The 25,735-nt window shown below is 38.1% G+C and overlaps 1 protein-coding gene and 1 non-coding gene across 5 annotated transcripts in view; both read left to right on the plus strand.

The window, feature by feature from the left end:
• WDR19 (WD repeat domain 19) overlaps nucleotides 1–25,735 on the plus strand; it is a 180,395-nt gene that overhangs the window by 49,507 nt on the left and 105,153 nt on the right. For all 4 annotated transcript variants that reach the window (XM_037829604.1, XM_037829602.1, XM_037829601.1 and 1 more), the window contains exons 10-14: nucleotides 18,966–19,036; nucleotides 19,501–19,673; nucleotides 19,763–19,877; nucleotides 20,764–20,870; nucleotides 21,591–21,713. In XM_037829604.1, the coding sequence (XP_037685532.1) occupies nucleotides 18,966–19,036; nucleotides 19,501–19,673; nucleotides 19,763–19,877; nucleotides 20,764–20,870; nucleotides 21,591–21,713 (589 nt within the window). The remainder of the gene's footprint in view (nucleotides 1–18,965; nucleotides 19,037–19,500; nucleotides 19,674–19,762; nucleotides 19,878–20,763; nucleotides 20,871–21,590; nucleotides 21,714–25,735) is intronic.
• On the plus strand, nucleotides 17,864–17,970 carry LOC119530684. The gene has a single exon (XR_005216079.1). It is a non-coding gene; the product is annotated as a U6 spliceosomal RNA (small nuclear RNA).

A 25,735-nucleotide genomic window follows, 5' to 3' on the forward strand; every position in this document is an offset into this window, starting at 1 on the left:
AGCTATGTAGCTCTGTTTCTAAGGTCATACAAAGACTTTGACAACTCAACTAACTGATAGATCATAGCCCAGGTCCCTTACTGGTCCCTGGGTGGGCTGTATGTGGGACATACCTGAATATGACTGCCAAGGCTTTGGAAATGGAGCTGATTTTGAAACCATAACACAGAAGTCTGGTTGGAACTTGTGGTCTGAACTCAAATGGGTTAATTGCCTGCTAAAACAAAAATATCAACCTTCTCCATGGGATTTAAACAAGACACGGACTCTCAAAACATAACAGTCAAAATGTCCAGAATATAATCCAAAATACTCAGCATATGGAGAATCAGGAAAATCTCAGCTTACAGCAGAAATGCAATCAAAGGACACCAATACCAAGATAATGCAGATAGAAGCTGTTATAAAAATGTTCCAAGAAGTAAGAGCTAACACTCTTGAAGCAAATGGAAAGATAGAAAGTCTCAGGAAAGAACTAGAAGCAATAAAGAAGAACCAGATAGGAAGTTTAGAACTTAAAAGACAATGGATTTATTAGCAGAATGGAAATGACAGAGTAAAGAATCAGTGAATTTAAAGGTAGATAAATAGAAGCTATCCTATCAGAAAACAGAAAGAAAAAAGGTTGAATAAAAATAACAGTGCCTCAGGAACCTATGAGATAATACAAAAAGGTCTAACATTTGTATCCTAAGATTCCCAGAAAAAATGGCTGAAACTTCTCACATGTGGCAAAAGACATAAACTTAGATATTATAGAAGCTTAGTGGATCCCAAACAGGATAAACCCAAAGAAATTCAGGGACAGACTCTTTAATACTAAACTGCTGAAAACTAAAAACTAAGAAAAAAATCTTGAAAACAGCCAGATAGCAACATTTCAGATGACTGTGGATTTCTCATCACAAGCCATAGAGATCAGAAGCAAGTACACAACATTCTTAAAGTGCTGAAAGAAAAGAACTGTCAGCCTGAAATTCTGTATCCACTGAAAATATCTATCAGTAATGAAGGTGAAATAAAAAATTCTCAGAAGTAGGAAAACGAGAATTTATTGCCAGCAGACCTAATCTAAAAGAATTACTGAAGGAACTGTCTTCATAAAGAAAGGAACTGATGCCAGAATGAAATTTGGGACATCAAAAATGAAGGAACAACAACAGAAATGGTAAAAATCTGGGCAAATATAATATACAATTCTTTTTATTTTGAGATCTTTAAAATACTTATGATGGTTAAAAGCAAAAGTTATAATATTGTCTGATAGGGTGTTCAGTGTATGAAGATGCATTACATAAGACAACTACAGTATGAAGAGGAGACAAAGGGGAAAATAACCACGCCCCTTGCAGCCTTCTTCCCGGCGGGCTGGGAACATTCCTGCCCAGTGCCAGAGCCACAGCCCAGAGCTGCGCCGAAAACCCAGTGCGATGGGAAGTATTTCCAGCAACACGCGCACATGCCACAATATTAGGCATGCACAGTAGCCTTTCGCGCACCTACAACTAATTGTCCCAGATCTGGGAAGGCGGAGCTGTGTGGAAAGGGGGAAATTAATATGCCCCATACAGCTATCCTTACAGCAGTGTGGGAATGCACCTACACAGCCCAGCAGCCGAGAACTTCCCTTGAGGGACAGCGCTCACAGCCTTCGCTCAGCAGAGGCCCTAGAAGGGCACGGCTTGGAAGAGGGACCCACTTGGAAATCCCAGGGACCAGACACCAATACCAGGGACTTGTGGGTCAGCGGCAGAGACAATCTGTGGTGAGACTGAAATGAAGGTTTAGACTCTTGCAACAGCCTTTTATCTCCAAGAACACCTGGGAGGTTTGATTATTAAAGCTTCCCTGCCTCCCTAACCGCTCAGACAAATGTCCCACATTCAGGGCGGACAGCACCAACAACACACCCAAACGTAGTGCACCATTTGGACCCCACAAGAATCATACCCCCACATACCACAAAGACAAAGTTGGGGAGAACTAACTGGAGGATAATAGGTGACTCGCAGATGTCATCTGCTGGTTAGTTAGAGAAAGTGTACTCCACCAAGCTGTAGATCTGACAAATTAGAGATTAGCCTTTGAATAATCCTACATATCCTAAAAGAACCCTATCAAGTAAAGCAAATGCCAAGAGGCCAAAAACAACAGAAAATTTTAAAGCATGTGAAAAAAACAGACAATATGGAGAACCCAAACCCAAACACCCAAATCAAAACATCAGAGGAGAGACAGTACTTGGAGCAATTAATCAAAGAACTAAGGACAGACAAGAGCATGGCACAGGATATAAAGGACATGAAGAAGACCCTAGAAGAGCATAAAGAAGAAATTGCAAGAGTAAATAAAAAAATAGAAGATCTTATGGAAATAAAAGGAACTGCTGACAAAATTAAAAAGATTCTGGATACTCATAGTGTAAGACAAGGGGAAGCTGAACAACGAATCAGTGACCTTGAGAGCCACAGAACGGAAAATGGAAAAGAAAGAATGGGGAAAAAAAACTAAAAAATCGAAATGGACTTCAGAGATAGATAAAATAAAACATCCAAATATATGACTCATTGGTGTCCCAGAAGGGGAAGAGAAGGGTAAAGGTCTAGAAAGAGTTTTCAGAGAAATTGTTGGGGAAAAATTCCCAAACCTTCTACACAATATAAAAACACAAAGCAAGGAGAACCTAAGATGGCGGCTAGGTGAGACAGGGCAAAAAAACACGTCCGTGAAAAATACTAGATAAAAACCAGAAAGTGACCCAGAAGACTAGTTTCAGTGATGTACCAGCTGGACAAGGTCTGCTAAATCCACAGGGATCATGCACTTGGTGAAACCGGGAGTCTGCATTCTGAAACGAGTGACTAAGCTGGCTGAAAGTCCCGCAGCCACGCTGCAGTGTGTGGAAACTGGGGGTTGGCGTTTGGAGACGGGCTAGTTCTTTAAAAAAAAAAAAAAAACCAGGAGCAGCGGCGGTTATGACGGTGAGAACCACACAGTGAAGCACTGCAGGGAGCGGGCTGTGCCAACCTCTCGGTGTCTGGCACGGAGGATAGACCACTGCTGATTCTCTCAGGGCCAGGGGGGGCAGAGAGGAGAGCCAAAAGGAGAAAGAAACCATGCTGCTTGCAGCCGGCTCCCCAGTGGGCTGGAGACACTCCTGCCTAGGGCCGCACCCACAGTCCAGAGCTGCGCCAGGAAACCCAGTGTAATGGGGAGTTTATCCCTCGGCACTGTGCACATGCCCCAGTATCGGCCGTGGACAGTGGCCTTGGGTGCATACACAGCCAGTTGTCCCGGAGCTGGGAAGGCGGAGCTGTGCAAAAAGCAGCGGGGGGGGGGGTTGAGATGCCCCATTCAGCCATCTTTGCATCAGGCCAGGGGCGCTTCTGCTCATGCTGGTGGCCCAGGGCTTCCCTTGAGGGACGGCACACACTTGTGATGTAGCACAGCCTTCCCTCACCAGAGATCCTGGAAGATCACAGCTGAGAAGGGGGGCCCGCTCGGAAAACCCAGAGATGCTACATCAAGGCCGGCGACTTGTGGGTCAGCGGCAGAGAAATTCTGGGGCAAAACTGAAATGAAGGCTTAGACTCTTGCAACAGCCTTGAATCTCTGGGAACACCTGGGAGGTTTGAATATTAAAGCTGCCCTGTCTCCCTAACCAACCAGACATACGCCCCACATTCAGGGCGGACAGCACCAACAACACACCCAAACTGAGTTCACCGATTGAACCCCACAAGAATTATTTCCCCACTCAGCACAAAGACAAAGTTGAGGAGAACTGACTTCAGGGGAATAGGTGACTCGCAGACGCCATCTGCTTGTTAGTTAGAGAAAGTGTATTCCACCAAGTTGTAGTTCTGAAAAATTAGATTTGTATTTTTTACAACTTGAAAGAACCCTATCAAGAAAAGCAAATGCCAAGAGGCCAAAAACAACAGAAAATCTTAATAATGCATATGATAAACCCAGATGATATAGAGAACCCAATCCCAAACACCCAAATCAAAATATCAGAAGAGACACAGTACTTGGCACAATTAATGAAAGGACTACAATCAAAGAACGACAGCATGGCACAGCATATAAAGGACATGAAGAAGAACATGGCACAGGATATAAAGGACATAAAGAAGACCCTAGAAGAGCATAAAGAAGAAATTACAGGAGTAAATAAAAAAAATAGAAGATCTTATGGAAATAAACTGTTGGCCAAATTAAAAAGATTCTGGATACTCAAAATACAAGATTAGAGGAAGTTGAACAATGACTCAGTGTCCTAGAGGACCACAGAACATAAAATGAAAGAACGAAAGAATGGAGAAAAAAATTGAAAAAATCTAAATGGATCTCAGGAATATGATAGATAAAATAAAACATCCAAATTTCAGACTCATTGGAGTTCCAGAAGGGGAAGAGAAGGGTAAAGGTCTAGAAAGAGTTCTCAAAGAAATTGTTGGGGAAAACTTCCCAAACCTTCTACACAATATAAATACACAAAGCATAAATGCCCAGCAAACTCCAAATAGAATAAATCTAAATAAACCCAGTACAAGACATATTCTAATCAGACTGTCAAATACTGAAGAGAAGGAGCAAGTTCTGAAAGCAGCAAGAGAAAAGCAATTCACCACATACAAAGGAGACAACATAAGACTAGTGACTACTCAGCGGCCACCATGGAGGTGAGAAGGCAGTGGCATGACATATTTAAAATTCTGAGAGAGAAAAATTTCCAACCAAGAATTCTTTTGCCAGCAAAACTCTCCTTCAAATTTGAGGGAAAGCTTAAATTCTTCACAGACAAACAAATGCGGAGAGATTTTGCTAATAAAAGACCTGCCCTACTTCAGATACTAAAGGGAGCCCTACCGACAGAGAGACAAAGAAAGGAGAGAGAGAGATGGAGAAAGATTCAGTACTAAAGAGATTCAGTATTGGTTCATTAAAGGACAGTGAGAGAGAGGGAAAAAATATATCTGACAAACATAAACCAAAGGATAGGATGGCTGATTCAAGAAATGCCTTCACAGTAATAACGTTGAATATAAATGGATTAAACTCCCCAATTAAAAGGTATAGATTGGCAGAATGGATCAAAAAATATGAGCCTTATCAATATGTTTCATACAAGAGACTCATCTTAGACACAGGGACACAAAGAAATTGAAAATGAAAGGATAGAAAAAATATTTCATGCAAGCTACAGCCAAAAGAAAGCAGGAGTAGCAATATTAATCTCAGATAAAATAGACTTTAAATACAAGGATGTTATGAGAGACAAAGAAGGCCACTACATACTAATAAAAGGGCCAATTCAACAAGAAGAAATAACAGTCATAAATGTTTATACACCCAATAAAGGTGCCACAAAATACATGAGACAGACTCTGGCAAAACTAAAGTATGCAATGGATGTTTCCACAATAATTGTGGGAGACTTCAACACATCACTCTCCTATAGATAGATCAACCAGGCAGAAGACCAATAAGGAAACTGAAAACCTAAACAATCTGATAAATGAATTGGATTTAACAGACATATATAGAACATTACATCCCAAATCACCAGGATACACATTCTTCTCTAGTGCTCATGGAACTTTCTCCAGAATAGACCATATTATGGCACATAAAACAAGCCTCAGTAAATTAAAAAAAATTGAAATTATTGAAAGCACATTCTCTGACCACAATGGAATACAATTAGAAGTCAATAACCATCAGAGACTTAGAAAATTCACAAACACCTGGAGGTTAAACACACTCCTAAAATAAATGGTTTATAATGTAGAATGTAGGGGAACTAGTGATAGCAATTAATGAAGGGGGAACGATAACCCAGTAAGAACAGATAAGCTATCATGGGTAAATTTAACATTCTGGGAATGCCCAGGAATGACAATGATTTGTTAATTTCTGATGGGCATGGTAGGAACAAGTCACAGAAATGTTGCTATATTAGGTTATTTTCTTGGGGTAGAGTAAGAACATGTTGGACTCCCTTGTTATGGTTTGTTTGAAATGTTTTTTTAATCATATTTTAAAAAAAAATTTTTTTATATATTTGATTTAAAAAAAAGTTAATTAAAAGAAAAAAAACAATGAGAAATATGCAGAGCCCCCTTGAGAAGCTGGTGGAGTATGCAGGGGTGTTGGGCTCCCCCACCTCGATTGTTGCTGATGTGCTCACAGACATAGGGGACTGGTGGTTTGATTGGCTGAGCCCTCTACCACAGGACTTGTCCTTGGGAAGACTGTTGCTACAAAGGAGAAGCTAGGCCTCCCTATACTTGTGCCTAAGAGCCTCCTCCCAAATGCCTCTTTGTCACTCAGATGTGGCCCTCTTTTTCTAGCTAAGCCAACTTGGCAGGTGAAATCACTGCCCTACTCCCTTTGTGGGATCAGACACTCAGGGGAGTGAATCTCCCTGGCAATGTGGAATATGACTCCCAGGGAGGAATCTAGACCTGGCAACATGGGATGAAGACCATCTTCTTGACCAAAAGGGGGATGTGAAAGGAAATGAAATAAGCTTCAGTGGCAGAGAGATTCCAAAAAGAGCCGAGAGATCACTCTGGTGGGCACTCTTACAGACAATATAGACAACCCTTTTTAGGTTCTAATGAATTGGAATAGCTAGCAGTAAATACCTGAAACTATCAAACTACAACCCAGAACCCATGAATCTTGGAGACTATTGTATAAAAATATAGCTTATGAGGGGTGACAATGTGAATGGGAAAGCCATATGGACCACACTCTCCTGTGTCTAGTTTATGCATGGATGAGAAGAACAATGGGGGAAGAAAAAAAAAAAAAGTCACCCAGTGTTCTTTTTTACTTTAATTGTTCTTTTTCACTTTAATTTTTATTCTTCCTATTTTTGTGTGTATGGTAATGAAAATATCAAAAATTAATTTTGGTGATGACTGCACAAGTATATAATGGTACTGTAAACAATTGAATGTACTCTTTGTTTTCTATGACTGCATGGTATGTGAATATATCTCAGTAAATATGAATTTAAAAAAAAAAGTAAAAGGATGGAAAAAGACCATGCAAATGCTAATTGAAACACAGCTGGAGTGACTATATTAGTATTGACAAAATAGACTTTAGAAAAAAGATGATTACTGGGGTTAAAGAAAAATATTGGTATTGACTGAAGGGTCAGTTCACCATAAAGACATAACAGTTGTAAGCGTAAGTGTGTATGCACCTAAACAGAGCTCCAAAAGTAAAAAACTTTTGAAGTAAAAACTGACACACCATGAGCACCCTCATGCAAAAGTCAGATAAAGAAACCCACAAGAAAAGAACACTATAGACCAATATCTCTTATGAATATAGATGCAAGACTTGAAGGGAGGAATAAACAATTTAAGAATAATTGTTAGAGACTTCAATACCCTACTTTCAGTATGCATAGAACAGCTAACCCAAAGAGCAAGAAGGAAATAAAAGACTTGGACAATGCTGTAAACCAAACCTGACCTAGCAAACATTTATAGAATACTCTACCCAATATTCTGTAATAGTTGTGTTTTAGTTTCCTAGCTGCCAGAACAAATACATGCAATGAGTTGGCTTAAACAATGAGAATTTATTGGCTCCTAGTTTTGAGACTAGAAGTCCAAATCAAGGTGTCATCAGGACAACACTTTCTCCCAGAAGACTGTGGCATTCCAAGGCTGGCTGCTAGCAGTCCTTGGTTCTTGGCTTTTCTCTCACTTGACAGTGCACATGTGGTCTCTCCTGGCTTCTCCTTTCTTGTCCAGAGTTTATTGACATTCAACATCTGGCTGCTCCATCTGGCTTTTTTCTCTTTCTGTGACCTTCACTATGGGGCCTTCTGTAAAAGGATTAAGACCCATCCCAACTTACCTGGGCCACACCATAACCCAAGTAACCTCATCAAAAGGTCCTATTTAAGAGGGCCCCTACCTCACACCCTATACAAAAATTAACTCAAAGTGGATCAGAGACCTCAATGTAAGAGACTGTGCCATAATATTCGTAGAAGATAATGTAGGGAAACATCTTCAAAACCTAGTATTAGGAGGTAGTTTTTTGTTTTTTATTTTATTTTGAAATAAATTCAAACTTACAGGAACAGTTGCAAAAACAGTACAAACCCCATACACGAACTCCAGCATACCCGGACCCCCCTCCCCCGATACCCCGATTGACCAACTTCAACCTCCTGTCACCCCACCATTTCTTTCTTTCCCTCGCTCCCTCCCTATCTGTAGTCCATCATCTATTGTTCTGTCCTCTGAACATGAGAGCAAGCTGCACACATCTTTGAACAAACAATATAATTCACATATACGTTTCCCATGAACAAGAACATTCTTTTATGCAATCCCATTAAGTGCAGCTAAGAAGTTCAAGAAATTCAACATTGATGTAAAGCTTACATTCTATATTTCCTTTTTTTTCCTTATGTCCCATCTGTGTCCCTTTGAGCTGCATCTCGTCCATCCTCAGATCCCATCCAGGATCATCCTTGGCATTTAATTGCCATCTGTTTAGACTGTCTTTTTTTTTTCAATTGTGGAAACATATATACAGCCTAAATCTTCCCATTCCACCCCATCCCTGACATTCCATTAGTGGGATTAATCACATTTAGAATGTTCCAATGCTATCACCTTCCCACCATCCATTACTAGAAATTTCCCTTCACCCCAAACAGAAACCCTGCAATCATTTCTTAACTCCCTATTGCCCCTCCCCCCACTTCTCGTAACCCCTACTCTACTATTCATCTCTATGGTTATATTCTCTGATACTTTCTTTGTGTTTACCTTGGGGCTTAAATTTAACCTCTTAAGTCTACAGCAATCTTGTTTTTCTTTGATACCAACTTAACTTCAATAGGACACATAAACTATGTCCCCTTACTTCATCATTCCCCCACCTTTATGTAGTTCTTGTCAAAAATTACATATTTTACATTGAGTCCAAAACCACTGATTTATCATTACAGTTTATGTATTTTAGATCCTGTAGGAAGTAAGTAGTGGAGTTACAAATCAAAAATACAGTAGTATTGGTATTTATATTTACTATGTGATCTTTACTGGAAATCTTTATTTCTTCATGTAGTTTCAGTCAGTTGTTTAGTGTCCCTTCCTTTCAGCCTGCTCATCTCACTTTAGCATTTCTTATAGGACTGATCTACTGGTGATGAAGTCCCTCAACTTTTGATTATCTGGGAATGTTTTCATCTCCCCCTCATTTTTACCCTACAGGTGTTTGTGAATTCTCCAAGTCTGTAATGGTTATTGACTTCTATTTGTATTCCATTGTGGTCAGAGAATGTGCTTTGAACAAATTCAAATTTTTTTTTTTTTTAATTTATTGAGGCTTGTTTTATGTCTCAGCATACGGTCCATTCTGGAGAAAGATCCGTGATCACTGGAGAAAAATGTGTGTCCTGGTGACCTGGGATGTAATGTTCTATATATGTCTGTTAAAATTCTCTATATCTCTCTCTCTTTTCTTTGTTTCTCTGTCGGTAGGGCTGCCTTTAGTATCTGAAGTAGGGCAGGACTTTTATTAGCAAAATCTCTCAGCATTTGTTTGTGAAGAATTTAAGCTTTCCCTCAAATTTGAAGGAGAGTTTTGCTGGCAAAAGAATTCTTGGTTGGAAATTTTTCTCTCTCAGAATTTTAAATATGTCATGCCACTGCCTTCTCACCTCCATGGTGGCCGCTGAGTAGTCACTACTTAGTCTTATGTTGTCTCCTTTGTATGTGGTGAATTGCTTTTCTCTTGCTGCTTTCAGAACTTGCTCCTTCTCTTCAGTATTTGATAGTCTGATCAGAATATGTCTTGTACTGGGTTTATTTGGATTTATTCTATTTGGAGTTTGCTGGGCATTTATGCTTTGTGTATTTATATTGTGTAGAAGGTTTGGGAAGTTTTCCCCAACAATTTCTTTGAGAACTCTTTCTAGACCTTTACCCTTCTCTTCCCCTTCTGGGACACCAATGAGTCTTAAATTTGGAAGTTTTATTTTATCTGTCATATCCCTGAGGTCCATTTCAATTTTTTCAATTTTTTCCCTATTCTTTTGTTCTTTCATTTTCCATTCTGTGAACTTTGAGGAGGCTGAGTCATTGTTCAACTTCCTCTAATCTTGTATTGTGAGTATCCAGAATCTTTTTAATTTGGCCAACAGTTTCTTTTATTTCCATAAGATCTTCTATTTTTTTATTTACTCTTGCAGTTTCTTCTTTATGCTCTTCTAGGGTCTTCTTCATGTCCTTTTTATCCTGTGGCATGCTCTCATTGTCTGTCTTTAGTTCTTTGATTGATTGTGCCAGGTACTGTGTGTCTTTTGATCTTTTGATTTGGGTGTTTGGGTTTGGGTTCTCCATATCGTCTGATTTTATCATATGCTTTCAGATTTGCTGTTGTTTTTGGCCTCTTGGCATTTGCTTTACTGGATCTCTAATTTGTCAGAACTACAGCTTTGTGGCCTACACTTTCTCTAACTAACCAGCAGATGGTGTCTGTGAGTCACCTATTCCCCTCAAGTCAGTTCTCCCCAACTTTGTCTTTGTGGTGTGTGGGGATTTGATTCTTGTGGGGTTAATTGGTGCACTAAATTTGGGTGTGTTGTTGGTGCTGTCCATCCTGAATGTGTGGCATGTGTCTGGGTGGTTAGGAAGGCAGGGCAGCTCTAATAATCAAACCTCCTAGGTGTTCCCGGAGATTTAATGCTGTTGCAAGAGCCTAAGCCTTCATTGCAGTCTTGCCCCAGAATTTCTTTGCCATTGACCCACAAGTCTTTGGTATTGGCATAGTGTCCCTGGGATTTCCGAGCAGGTACGCCTTCTCAGCCGTGCTCTTCCAGGACCCCTGCTGAGGGAAGGCTGCGCCATGTCACAAGTGCACACCGGCCCACCAGGGAAGCCTTGGGCCACTGAGCCGTGCAGGGGCTTTTCCAGCGTGCTTTAAAGATGGTTGAATGGGGTGTGTTAATCTCCCCCCTTTCACACAGCTCCGCCTTCCCAGCTGCAGGACAGTTAGCCATGGGTGCACTAAAGGCCACTGTCCACAGCCAATATTGTGGTGTGTGTGCGGTGCTGCGGGAAAGACTCCCCGTCACACTGGGTCTCTTGGCGCAGCTCCAGGCTGTGGGTCTGACCCCGGGCAGGAGTGTCCATAGCCCGCGGGGAGATGGCTGCAAGGGGCGCAGTTTCTTTCCCCTTTTGGCTCCCCTCTGCTCCCCGGGCCCCGAGACAATCAGCAACGGGTGTGGGAAGGGCTGTCCTCCACGCCAGACACCGCGGCGTTGGCCCAGCCCGCTCCCGCCGTGCTTCACTGCACGGTTCTCCCCGTCGTATCTGCAGCCACTCCCAGTTTTTTTTTTTTTTTTTTTCAAAGAACTAATCCATCTCCAAATGCCAACCCACCGTTTCCCCACACCGCAGCATGGCCACCGAACTTTAGGCCAGCTCACTCACTCATTTCAGAATGCGGACTCCAGGTTTCACCAAATGTACAGTCCCTGTGGATTTAGCAGACCTTGTCCAGCTGGTGCATCACTGAAACTGGTGTTCTGGGTCACTTTCTGGCTTTTATCTAGTATTTTTCACTCAGGTGTTTTTTTGCCCTGTCTCACCTGGCCGCCATCTTAGGTTCTCTATAGGAGGTAGCTTCTTAGACCTTACACCCAAAGCACAAACAACTTAAGAAAAAATAGGTAAATGGGAACTCCTCAAAATCAAAAGTTTCTGTACCTCAAAGGAATTGATAAAAAAGGTGAAGAGGCAGCCAATGCAATCGGATAAAATATTTGGAAACCATATATCTGGTAAAAGACTGATATCCTGCATATATAAAGAAATCCTACAACTCAACAGCAATAGTAGAAGCAGCCCAATTATAAAATGGACAAAAGACATGAAAAGGCATTTTTCCAAAGAAGAAATACAAATGGCTAAAAAATACATGAAAAAAACGTTCATATTCACTAGCTATTAAGGAAATGCAAATCAAGACCACAATGATATATCATCTCACACCAGTAAGAATGGCTGCTATTAAGCAAACAGGAAACTACAAATGCTGAAGAGGATGTGAAGAAACTGGAACTCTTATTCATTGCTGGTGGGAATGTATAATGGTACTGTCATTGTGGAAGACAATTTGGTGGCAGTTCCTCAGAAAACTAGATAGCAAGTTACCCTATGATCTGGCAATTTCACTTCTTAGTATATACCCAGAAGATCTGAAAGCAAACATCTGCACACCAATGTTCATAGCAGCATTGTCCATAATTGTCAAGAGATGGAAGCAATTCAAGTGTCCTTCAGCAGACAAGTGGATAAACAAAATGTGGTATATACATATGATGGAATACTGTGCAGCAGTAAAAAGGAACGAGGTCCTGAAACATATGATAACATGGATGAACCTTGAAGATATAATCCTGAGTGAAATAAGCCAGACACAAAAGGAGAGATACTGTGTGTTACCACTAATGTTAACTCCCTGAACAATGTAAAATTAGTTTCTTCAGTGTAGAATATAGAGGACCTAGAGGTAGAAGCTAGTGAAAGGAGAATGATAACCTAAAATGTACAGACGTAATAATAAGGATGAACTTAAAGGTGTGGGAATGGACAGGGGTGATTATGGTTCGTTGATGGTATTATAAGTATCAGTGCAGCATTGAAGGCGAACATGTTTGTAAATGGGTGTTTAAAGGCATGTAACCCACAATAGCACTATAAATATAAATAAGTGTTTGCATAATATACGTACAAGGTATAACACTGGTGCAAAGAGTTAACAATAGAGTAGTATATAGAAAAACTACCCATTACATATTGTAGAATATATTTAATAGGAATATCTTACCAGCACTACACTAATACTAGGGATGAATAATTAGTGGATGGTAAGAGCTCTGGGATGTTTTATGTTTTGATAATTGTTTAAAATTGAGAGTGATGATGATTGTACAACTAAGTTAAAATAATGTGAAATACTGATTATTTATCTTGGGCAGAATATATGCTATATGAAATTAGGAACACCATACTTAATTAGTTGAGCCCTTGATCTTGAAGCTTGCTATTGTGTAACTTATCACTGTAAAAGGGAAGTTAGCCCTTTCTTTAATTATGTCTAAGAGGCACCTCCAGAAAACCTCTTCTGTTGCTCAGAAGTGGCCCTTCTCTTGCCAAGCCCAAGTCAACAAATAAATTCATTAACCTCTCCGCTGTGTGGGACATGACTCCCAGGGGAGTGAATCTCCCTGGCGACATGGGACATGACTCCCAGGAATGAGCCTGGCCCTAGCACCAAGGAATTGAATATACTTTCTTGACCAGAAGGGAAAAAAGAAAGGTAACAAATTAAGGTTGCAGTGGCTAAGAGATTTCAAATAGAGTCAGGAGGCTATCCTGGAGGTTTCTCTTACACAAGCTCCAGCTAGATATCCCAAATGGCCATAGTATGCCATGCCGTAACCAACAGTAGTCCAGAAATACCTGGATCCCTATCTGAGATTTTATAAAAGTTTCATTCCTTAAGTTTATCTCACAGAAGCTTAAATCCACTACTGTTCCTATGCCAGACAAAGCCTAAAACCAAGAGGCAATAGCCTCTTTAAGAGCAACAGTCAGATGCAGCTCCCTTCCCCATAATGTTGACACCCCCTTTTCATATGAACAAGTTAGGGTGGTCTCTGCCTAGATACCCCTAAAGATTGAGAAAGTGATTAAATAAGAAGAAGGGATAGCAACAGACAGGATAGGATTTAACAAAGGATTATATGTCCTGAATCTTTATATGATTTTTTTTTTTAGATGCTAGGGTATTAGAATAGCTAGAAGGAAATAATTGAAAGGGTGGAACATAGCATTCTTTGAAATTTGCTCTATAGCTTTTCATTAAATTGTACTTTGAAAGTTATCAATTTTCTGTATATATCTTACATTTCACAATAAGGAAAGAAGTGAAACTGTGGAACTGTAACTCATAACATTCTTTGAAATTACCTATATAACTACTTGTTAAATTATACTTTGAATGTTATTATCTCTCTGAATATATGTTATATATTACAACAGGGAAATAATCAAAATTGTGGAACTGTAACCCATAACATTCTTTGAAATTTGCTAACTACTTTTTAAATTGTACTTTTAAATTTATCTCTGTTATGTATATATGTTAAATTTCACAATAAAAAAAGTATATTAAAAAAAGTCCTATTTATAAGAGTTCATACCTACAAAAATGGACCAAGTCTAAGAATGTGTTTTTCTGGAGTACATAGCTCCAAATCACCAGAAGCAGAGTATACATTTTTTTTCAAGCCCCCATGGAACATTCACCAAGATAGATAATGTCCTCGTCTATGTAAAACAAGCCCTAACACATTTAAAATAATTGATATTGTACAAATATGTTCTCTGGCCATAATGGAATCAAACTGGAAATCAGTAACAGAAAGACAATGGGAAAATCTCTGATAAACACTTGGAAGTTAAATGAGAAACTTCTAAATAATTCTTGGGTCAAAGAGTAAGTCTCAAAGAAAATTTAAAAGTACATGGAACTGGATGAAAATGAATATAAAACATAAGAAATTATGTGGAAGGCAGCTCAGGCAGTGCTGAGAAGGAAATGCATAGCACTAAATGCTTGCGTTATGTAAGAGGAAAATGCTTGCATTATGTATAGCACTTAAATGCTTGCATTATGTATGATAACCCTCCAGCAAGACTGACAAAAATAGAGAAGACACAAATCACCAGTATTAGGAATGAAATAGGGATCTCTCACTACAGATCCCAAAGCCATTAAAAGGACAATAAGGGAATGTTGTAAACAGCGTTATGATCAGAAATCCAACAGCTTAAAAAAAATGGAACAATTCTTCAAAAACCAAAACTACCAGAATTTAACCCAGATGAAATAATCTGAATAGTCCTGTAATTATTAAAGAAATTGAATTTGTAAATTAAAAGCTCATGAAAAAATAAATCTCCAATCCCAGATGGTTTTACTGGCAAACATGTAAGGAAAAATTAACACTCATTTTTCCATAATCTCTTCCAGAAATAAAAGAGGAGGGAACACTTCCCAACTCATTTTATGTTTCTAGTATTACCCTTATAACAAAACCAAAGACAGTATAAAAAAAGAAAACTACAGACCAGTATCTCTCATGAACTTGGACACAAAAATGTTCAACAAAATTTAGCAAACTGAATCCAGCATTTTATGAAGAGAACTCTTCATGACCAAGTGGGACTTATTCAGGTATGCAAGGCTTGTTTAACATTCCAAGATCAATATAATCCACCATATCAACAGGCTAAAGAAGAAAAACCATATGATCGTATCAGTTAACTTAGAAAAGCGTTTGACGAAATCTAGCACCCGTTCATGGTAAAAGCTCTCAGCATGGAATAGAGGGGAATTACCTCAACTTGATTAAGGGCATTTATAGAAAACCTAGTATAATGCTTACTGGTGAAAGATGCTTTCTTCCTAGGATTGGGAACAAGGCAAAGATGTGTCAACTCTCACTACTCTTATTCAGCTTATATACTGTAAGTTCTAGCCACTGCACTAAGGCAAGAAGGAGAAATAAAAGGCATTTAGGTTCAAAAGCAAGAAGTATAACTAGTTCTTTGCAGATGATGTAATTGTCAGTATAGAAAATCTCAATGAATTTGCAGAAAACAAAAAAGAAAACAAAAACGCCTAGAACTAAAGAGTTCAGCAGGGTTGCAGAATACAAGATTAATACACAAAAATCAATTGCATTTATGAAAGTGATTGAACTAGAGAAAGGGGTAGCAACAGATAAGGTAGAATTTAACAAAGGATTACAAACACTGAACTTTATATAATTTTTTTTCTTATTTGCTAGGGTATTAGAATAGCTAGAAGGAAATAACTATAATCCATAATGTGCTTTGAAATTTGCTCTATAGCTACTTGTTAAATTGTACATTGAAAGTTATAACCTTTCTATATATATATATATATTACACAATAAGGAAATAACTGAAACTCTGGAACTGCAACCCAGAACATTCTTTGAAATTTGCCCTCTAACTACCTGTTAAATCACGGTTTTAAATTTATCACTTTTATGTATATATGTTATATTCCACAATAAAAAAAAATGAAAAAAAAAATCAATTGCATTTCTGTATCTTAACAATGAACATGTGGAAACAAGAACATAATACCATTTTCACTCCCTTCAAAGAAAATGAAATACTTAGGTATACACTTAACAGAACATGTATAAGATCTGTATGCTGAAAATAACAAAATGCTGACAAAGAAATAAAAAGGACCCAAATAAATGAAGAGGCATACCACGTCCATGGGTTGGAAGACAAAACATAGTAAAGAGATCATTGCTCCTTAACTTGATCTACGGATTTAACAAAATTCATATCAAAATCCCAGTAAGGTGTTTTGTAGACATAGACAAGCTTATTCTAAAATATATATGGAAAGGTACTAATATATATATGGAATATTTTATATATATATATATATGGAATATATTATATGGTAATAATATATATGGAAAGGTAACTAAAAACAATCTTAAAAAAGAAGAATCTTTTTTAAAGAACAATCTTAAATATTATAATATATATGGTAATAATATATATGGAAAGGTAACTAAAAACAATCTTAAAAAAGAAGAATAAAGTGAGAGGAACCATTCTACCCAAATTAATGCTTACTATATAGCTACAGTAATCAAGGTTATGGTATTGGCAGAGGAATGACACATAGATCAATGGAACCCAGTAGAGAAGCCAGAAATAGACCCTCTCAGATGCACAATTCATTCTTGACAAAGGCTCAGAAGTAATTCAATGGAAGAAAGTCTTTTCAGCAAATGGTGTTGAAACAATTTGATACCCATTTGCAAAAATAAATAAATCTATCCTAAACCTATACCTTAATAAAAAATTAAAGTAGATCATGGATCATTTAATGTAAAATGTAAAACTCTAAAACTTTTCAATAAAAATATAGGAGAAAATCTTCTGGATTGATGACTAGGCAAAGAGTTCTTACACTTGACACCCAAAGGAAAAATTAGACCTCATCAAAATTAAAAACTTTTGCTCCACAAAAGATCCTGCTAAGAGCTTGAAAAGACAAGCTACATATTGGGAGAAAATATTTGCAAACCACATATCCAACAAAGAACTGGTATCTGGAATATATAAAAAAACTTGAAATAAACAATCCAATTAGAAAGCAGGAACATACATTTCACCGAACACATGGCAGATGAGCACATGAAAAGATGTTCAACAACATTAGCCACTAGTGAAATGCAAATTAAAACCACAATGAGATATCACTATACATCTGTTGGAATGACTAAAAGAAAAATAGGAATAACATCAAATACTGGCAAGGATGCAGAGAAACTGGATTACTCATACATTGCTGGTGGGAATGTAAAATGATACAGCCACATATTCACACAAAAATCTGAACACAAATGTTTATAGCAGCTTTATTTGTAGTAGTAAAAAACTGGAAACAATCCAGATGTCCTTAAATGGGCAAATGGTTACATTTATACCATGGGATACTACTCAGCAATAAAAAGCAATGAACTATTGATATACACAACTTGGATGAATCTCCAGAGAATTATGTTGCTTGCTAAAAGCCAAACCCAAAAGGTTGTACTGTGATTCCATTTATGTAACATTCTTGAAAAGACTAAATTACAGAAACAGAAAACGGATTAGTGGTTGTTAGGGGTTAGGGTTGGGGTTGGGGGCAACAGTGTGAGACGGAGGTGGGTATGTTTATAAAAAAGCATCACGTGCTCACTTCTGCAGCCCATATACTAAAATCGGAATGATACAGAGAAGGTTAGCATGGCCACTGAGCAAGGATGACACGCAAATTCGGGAGTGTTCCATAGTTTTAAGACTAAGCACCACCTCTCCCCCTACCACCACCACCCCCCCCCCGCATGTAATAAAGGCTTTGCAGAAAAAAAAAATCGTAAGGATGGATCTGTTTTGTAACTCGACTGACTATGGCTGCATGTGATAAAAATTGCATAGAACTAAATGCACACACACATAAACATGCAAAATGGGTATAAGAAAAAACTGGGGACTCTGAATAAGATTGGTGAATTGTATTAATGTCAGTATCCTAATTGTGATGTTGTAATATAGTTTCTCAAGATGTTACCATTTAGGGAAACTGGGTAAAACATATATAGAATCATTCTGTGTTATTTCTTAAAACTGCATGTGAATCTACAATTATCTCAAAATTAAAAGTTTAATTAAAGGTAATGAGGAAAAAAATATAAGGGTAAAGCATTGACGGGGAGGAAGGAAGGAGGGAGGAAAGAAGACGAGGAAGGAAGAAATGTCACAACCATCAGGTGCCAACATACTGCTGCACACTTTCATTTGCATTACTTATTTTTCCCAATAACACTATGAAGTAATATTCTCCCATTTTTCAGAGTTTTCAACCTAGGCCTTCTGATTCTAAATCTAATGTTCTTTCTATTATACCTCACTTCTTCTGCATGAAACAACTCTTTGCGGGGGGGGGGGGGGGGACATTGCAAACACATACCTGTAGTATCTTACAATAATTAGTACTGCTCCAGCTCAGGGGGATGCTTTCCTACTCACGCTTTTCTTCAGGGCAAATGTAACCTCCTTGTTTCTGAAGCTATAATTCAGAGGATTAGGCTGGCACTCAACCTACACACACACAGACACACACAGATTTAACAGATAAAATATAAACAATTATAGAAATTCTAATATTTTCTTACCTTAACCCAGTGGATCATCCTGTACACCCTATTTTGGAGACCACTGACCTGTTCTATAGTACATAAATTTTTGTGAACTGAAACGGTTTTATTTAAGGCTTGTTTTTTAATTTTTCAGCATTAAAATCCATGACCTGGCAGAATTAAAAGACATGTATGCCATAATCAACCTGGACGATGAAAATAAAGGTATGGATTTTTCTGAAGCAAATTGACATTTTATGATTTCAATTATGGAGAGTACTGTTGTGTCTGTTGTTATATAATTTGGATTCTTTGTGGCAGGAATAAAATTAATACCCTTCACTAGAATGCCCTAAAATAGTCTCCTTATTTTAATTATTATGTTGAGTCATACTACTTGATCTGAATGATGTGACTCTACTTTGATCTACAGATTTACAGTGTATTTTATCCTAATTCCAATTGTAAATTCTGTTCATACATTTTCCTTTTGAACGAGTATTGAATAAGTCAGTACACATATTCATATGGTACACCATAACTTTGCTAATCTAAATAAAGACAATTTAAACTATTTAAGAAAACGTTTGAAGATTTTTATGCCTCTGGTAGCTTAAAGGAAAATAGTTGCTTGCTTGCCTGCAGCAGTGTATTTGTTTTTGAGTGATCATTTCTTTTGCCAATTTCAGGGTTGAGCACCTTGTCCTGGACAGATGATGGCCAGTTGTTGGCATTGTCTACCCAGAGGGGCTCACTCCACGTTTTCCTGACCAAGCTTCCCATACTCGGGGACACCTGCAGCACAAGGATTGCATATCTTACTTCCCTCCTTGAAGTCACCGTAGCCAACCCTGTTGAAGGAGTATGAAAATGTTATTTTTATTTTATTTATGAATAAAATCAAAATAGTCGTAGCAGTTGATTTACTACTGTCACTTCTCTATATTTTAGGAGCTACCAATCACAGTTTCTGTTGATGTGGAACCCAACTTTGTGGCAGTAGGTCTTTACCATCTGGCTGTGGGGATGAATAATCGAGCTTGGTTTTATGTTCTTGGAGAGAATGGCAAGTCTTAATCCAATTGATGTATTCTTATCTATGATACAATTTCTGTTATTATTTGGGAAGCACTGGAAGTTCTTAAGACAAGAAATTTTAATTACAATAGAAAGTTATTCTTTCATGCTATTTTTGTTCAGACATCTTTCTTAGCTTACATTATTTTGTGAATCCGCATTTGCATAATTTTAAGAGGTTTTATTTTTCACCTTTGTAGTGAAGAGAGTATGACACAGTGGACAGGATGTTAGAGAGGCCTGGGTTCAAATTATTCCTCTGCCTCTTTTAACTAAGTGATTATAGATAATTTATTATACCTCTCTAAATCTTGGTTTTCTCATCTGGAAACTAGGATACTTCAACTTTTAAGGGATCATAAAAAAAATTAAATGAAATAAACTGTGTGATCTCACTTTGCACAATACCTGTGTTAGGTACTCCTAAACCTTGTTGGTAGTCAATAGATGATAGTTCCCTCTTCTTTATTCTTTGAATAATGACTATTAGCATCTAAAGGGAACCTTGCTCTTCTCTTTCCCTCCCTCCTCCATTCTATCACTTTACCCCACTGGAAGTCATGTCTGTCAGGAATAGAACAAGCCTAAGAATTCTGCTAAATAGAGAACACCATTAAGCTTCTTGTAACTAAGGTTTAATTCTTGTTTTTTTGGTACATGATTTTACTTCCTGTTACTTTGTTTCCTGTGAACCATTATGGAATTCCTGAAAGCAAATTTATGTGGCAACTAAGATTTCCTTTAGAATGGTTAAAATAAAAATTTAAAGTTCAGAATATCCTTGCAAAGGCACACATTTAAAAATTATTTGCAAACCTTTATATAAGGTAGTTTTACAGATATTTTTCTGTGTTGGCTTTTTTAAACTGATCCAGGAGTGAAAAAATTGAAAGACGTGGAATACTTGGGAACAGTAGCCAATATTTGCCTTCATTCTGACTATGCGGCTGCACTTTTTGAAGGCAAAGTCCAGTTACATTTGGTAAGTGTAATTTTGATGTTCTGTAGTTCAGTGATGTTAAGTCCCAAGTTAGGTGATGATGATGAACAGCCTAATGTCTAATTTTCAAGAACTTTGGTCAGGAAAACTACTATGTACAAGCTAGGTAGAAAACCAGGTACAGGTAAAGGATTCAACAAATCTTGCTCTTCTGCATAAAATGTTCATTTAACTTTCTAGCTCTGTTCCCCCAGGAAACCTGATAATGTTCCATTTGCTACATTGCCTCTGGTAAAGAATGACCCTGATTGGTAAATTGCATCTATAAGGAACTCTAAATGAACTGTAACTCCTGATGGAGATGCCATACCTTTGGGCTTCCCCATGTTGACTCTTACGTTAGGCATGTTGCTTGTGGGAGATCACAGCCATACTGGCTGCTGTGAGATGGGACTTCTAAACCAGGCCATCTCTCACATCTGTTCCCCTGCTTTTTTTGCATTTGGGAAGCCAAAGAGATCAGCTACTAGACGGGTGCATAGCCTGCTGCTGAGACTCTTCCCACTAAATAGGAATGTCTGATGCTGCCCTGCTGGCAAGCTAAGGTTACTATCTGATACCTTTCTGAGTAAATTGGCCTACAGTAGTCTTATGAGTCTGAATGTTTAGTTTAATTTGAGAAAAAGACTCTCCCCCTTCCCACTGATGGACAGTGTAGACCAGGCTTACATTTATGAACTGCTGTTTTTCTTGATGTTTCAGATAGAAAGTGAAATTTTGGATGCTCAGGAAGAACGTGAGACTCGACTTTTCCCGGCAGTGGATGATACGTGCCGCATTTTATGTCATGCCTTAACTGGTGATTTCCTCATCTATGGGACGGATGTATGTATTGTCTTCTTTAATACAGAGCATGGGGAATTTCTAATTTTTACTTTGGGATACTGGTCATATTCCTTTTCCTATTAGTTTTTTTTTTTTCCTATATTAAACCCAATAGAAGTAATAGAGTCATCCTTGATTGATTATATACTTATATTGAGCACATAATTGGGATGATTTGCTTTTATCAAGTACTTTTGTGATTTTAGTAATTTTGATGACATAGTGAAAAGGACAGACTTTAGAGTCTGGCAAATCTGGGCTCAAATATCATTTCTATTGTTTGCTGGCTATTAATGCTAGGATCTTATATTTGTAAATATTTTTTAATGTTTCTTAAAGCGTTTCTTATCTGTTGACTTATTCAGTCTCTCAAACAATTCAGTATTGTAGAAAGCCCTTGTTTTCTACATTAAAGAAACAGTTATTCACTATTTCAAAAGTTTACACTTTTTCACATTATTTTTTTTTTAATCATCATCTTATTGAGATATATTCACATACCACACAGTCATACAAAACAAATCGTACTTTCAATTGTTTACAGTACCATTACATAGTTGTACATTCATCACCTAAATCAATCCCTGACACCTTCATTAGCACACACACAAAAATAACAAGAATAATAATTAGAGTGAAAAAGAGCAATTGAAGTAAAAAAGAACACTGGGTACCTTTGTCTGTTTGTTTCCTTTCCCTATTTTCCTACTCATCCATCCATAAACTAGACAAAGTGGAGTGTGGTCCTTATGGCTTTCCCAATCCCATTGTCACCCCTCATAAGCTACATTTTTATACAACTGTCTTCGAGATTCATGGGTTCTGGGTTGTAGTTTGATAGTTTCAGGTATCCACCACCAGCTACCCCAATTCTTTAGAACCTAAAAAGGGTTGTCTAAAGTGTGCATAAGAGTGCCCACCAGAGTGACCTCTCGGCTCGTTTTGGAATCTCTCTGCCACTGAAGCTTATTTCATTTCCTTTCACATCCCCCTTTTGGTCAAGTAGATGTTCTCCGTCCCACGATGCCGGGTCTACATTCCTCCCCGGGAGTCATATTCTACGTTGCCAGGGAGATTCACTCCCCTGGGTGTCTGATCCCACGTAGGGGGGAGGGCAGTGATTTCACCTTTCAAGTTGGCTTAGCCAGAGAGAGAGGGCCACATCTGAGCAACAAAGAGGCATTCAGGAGGAGACTCTTAGGCACAAATATAGGGAGGCCTAGCCTCTCCTTTGCAGCAACCGTCTTCCCAAGGGTAAAACTTATGGTAGAGGGCTCAACCCATCAAACCACCAGTCCCCAATGTCTGTGGTCATGTTAGCAACCATGGAGGTGGGGTAGGCGAATACCCCTGTATTCTCCACAGGCTCCTCAAGGGGGCACTACATCTTTTTTTTTTTTTTTCCTTGTTTTTCTTTCTTTTCTTTTTTTTTTTTTTAACTTTCCCTTCTTTTTTAAATCAACTGTATGAAAAAAAAAGTTAAAAAGAAAACAAACATACAATAAAAGAACATTTCAAAGAGACCATAACAAGGGAGTAAGAAAAAGACAACTAACCTAAGATAACTGCTTAACTTCCAACATGTTCCTACTTTACCCCAAGAAAGTTACATAATATAGCAACATTTCTGTGAACTTGTTCCTACTATATCCATCAGAAATTAACAGACCATAGTCATTCCTGGGCATCCCCAGAACGTTAAATAGCTTATCTGTTCTTCTTGGATTATTGTTCCTCCTTCCTTAATTGCTCTCTACTGCTAGTTCCCCTACATTCTACATTATAAACCATTTGTTTTACATTTTTGAAAGTTCACATTAGTGGTAGCATATAATATTTCTCTTTTTGTGCCTGGCTTATTTCGCTCAGCATTATGTCTTCAAGGTTCATCCATGTTGTCATATGTTTCACAAGATCGTTCCTTCTTATTGCCGTGTAGTATTCCATCGTGTGTATATACCACATTTTATTTATCCACTCATCTGTTGAAGGACATTTGGGTTGTTTCCATCTCTTGGCAATTGTGAACAATGCTGCTATGAACATTGGCGTGCAGATATCTGTTCGTGTCACTGCTTTCCGATCTTCCGGGTATATACCGAGAAGTGCAATCGCTGGATCGAATGGTAGCTCTATATCTAGTTTTCTAAGGAACTGCCAGACTGACTTCCAGAGTGGCTGAACCATTATACAGTCCCACCAACAATGAATAAGAGTTCCAATTTCTCCACATCCCCTCCAGCATTTGTAGTTTCCTGTTTGTTTAATGGCAGCCATTCTAACCGGTGTTAGATGGTATCTCATTGTGGTCTTAATTTGCATCTCTCTAATAGCTAGTGAAGCTGAACGTTTTTTCATGTGTTTCTTGGCCATTTGTATTTCCTCTTCAAAGAACTGTCTTTTCATATCTTTTGCCCATTTTATAATTGGGCTTTCTGTACTATTGTCATTGAGTTGTGGGATTTCTTTGTATATGCAAGATATCAGTCTTTTGTCAGATACATGGTTTCCAAAAATTTTTTCCCATTGAGTTGGCTGCCTCTTTACCTTTTTGAGAAATTCCTTTGAGGTGCAGAAACTTCTAAGCTTGAGGAGTTCCCATTTATCTATTTTCTCTTCTGTTGCTTGTGCTTTGGGTGTAAAGTCTAGGAAGTGGCCGCCTAATAGAAGGTCTTGAAGATGTTTTCCTACATTATCTTCTAGGAGTTTTATGGTACTTTCTTTTATATTGAGATCTTTGGTCCATTTTGAGTTAATTTTTGTGTAGGGGGTGAGGTAGGGGTCCTCTTTCATTCTTTTGGATATGGATATCCAACTCTCCCAGCCCCATTTGTTGAAAAGACCATTATGGCTCAGTTCAGTGACTTTGGGGGCCTTATCAAAGATCAGTCGGCCATAGATCTGAGGGTCTATCTCTGAATTCTCTATTCGATTCCATTGATCTATATGTCTATCTTTGTGCCAGTAGCATGCTGTTTTGGCAACTGTGGCTTTATAATAAACTTCAAAGTCAGGGAGTGTAAGTCCTCCCACTTCGTTTTTCTTTTTTAGTGTCTTTAGCAATTCGAGGCATCTTCCCTTTCCAAATAAATTTGATAACTAGCTTTTCCAAGTCTGCAAAGTAGGTTGTTGGAATTTTGATTGGGATTGCATTGAATCTGTAGATGAGTTTGGGTAGAATTGACATCTTAATGACATTTAGCCTTCCTATCCATGAACATGGAATATTTTTCCATCTTTTAAGGTCCCCTTCTATTTCTTTTAGTAGAGTTATGTAGTTTTCTTTGTATAGGTCTTTTACATCTTTGGTTAAGTTTATTCCTAGGTACTTGATTTTTTTAGTTGCTATTGAAAATGGTATCTTTTTCTTGAGTGTCTCTTCAGTTTGTTCATTCCTAGCATATAGAAACATTACTGACTTATGTGCATTAATCTTGTATCCCGCTACTTTGCTAAATTTGTTTATTAGCTCTAGGAGCTGTATCGTTGATTTCTCAGGGTGTTCTAGATATAAGATCATATCATCTGCAAACAATGACAGTTTTACTTCTTCTTTTCCAATTTGGATGCCTTTTATTTCTTTGTCTTGCCGGATTGCCCTGGCTAGCACTTCCACCACAATGTTGAATAACAGTGGTGACAGCGGGCATCCTTGTCTTGTTCCTGATCTTAGAGGGAAGGCTTTCAGTCTCTCACCATTGAGTACTATGCTGGCTGTGGGTTTTTCATATATGCTCTTTATCATGTTGAGGAAGTTTCCTTCAATTCCTACCTTTTGAAGTGTTTTTATCAAAAACGGATGTTGGATTTTGTCAAATGCTTTTTCAGCATCTATTGAGATGATCAATTGATTTTTCCCTTTTGACTTGTTAATGTGTTGTAGTACATTGATTGTTTTTCTTATGTTGAACCATCCTTGCATGCCTGGAATGAACCCCACTTGGTCATGGTGTATGATTTTTTTAATGTGTCTTTGGATTCGACTTGCAAGTATTTTGTTGAGGATTTTTGCATCTATATTC

The sequence above is a fragment of the Choloepus didactylus genome, chromosome 3 (assembly GCF_015220235.1).
Source record: "Choloepus didactylus isolate mChoDid1 chromosome 3, mChoDid1.pri, whole genome shotgun sequence".
NCBI lineage: Eukaryota > Metazoa > Chordata > Mammalia > Pilosa > Megalonychidae > Choloepus > Choloepus didactylus.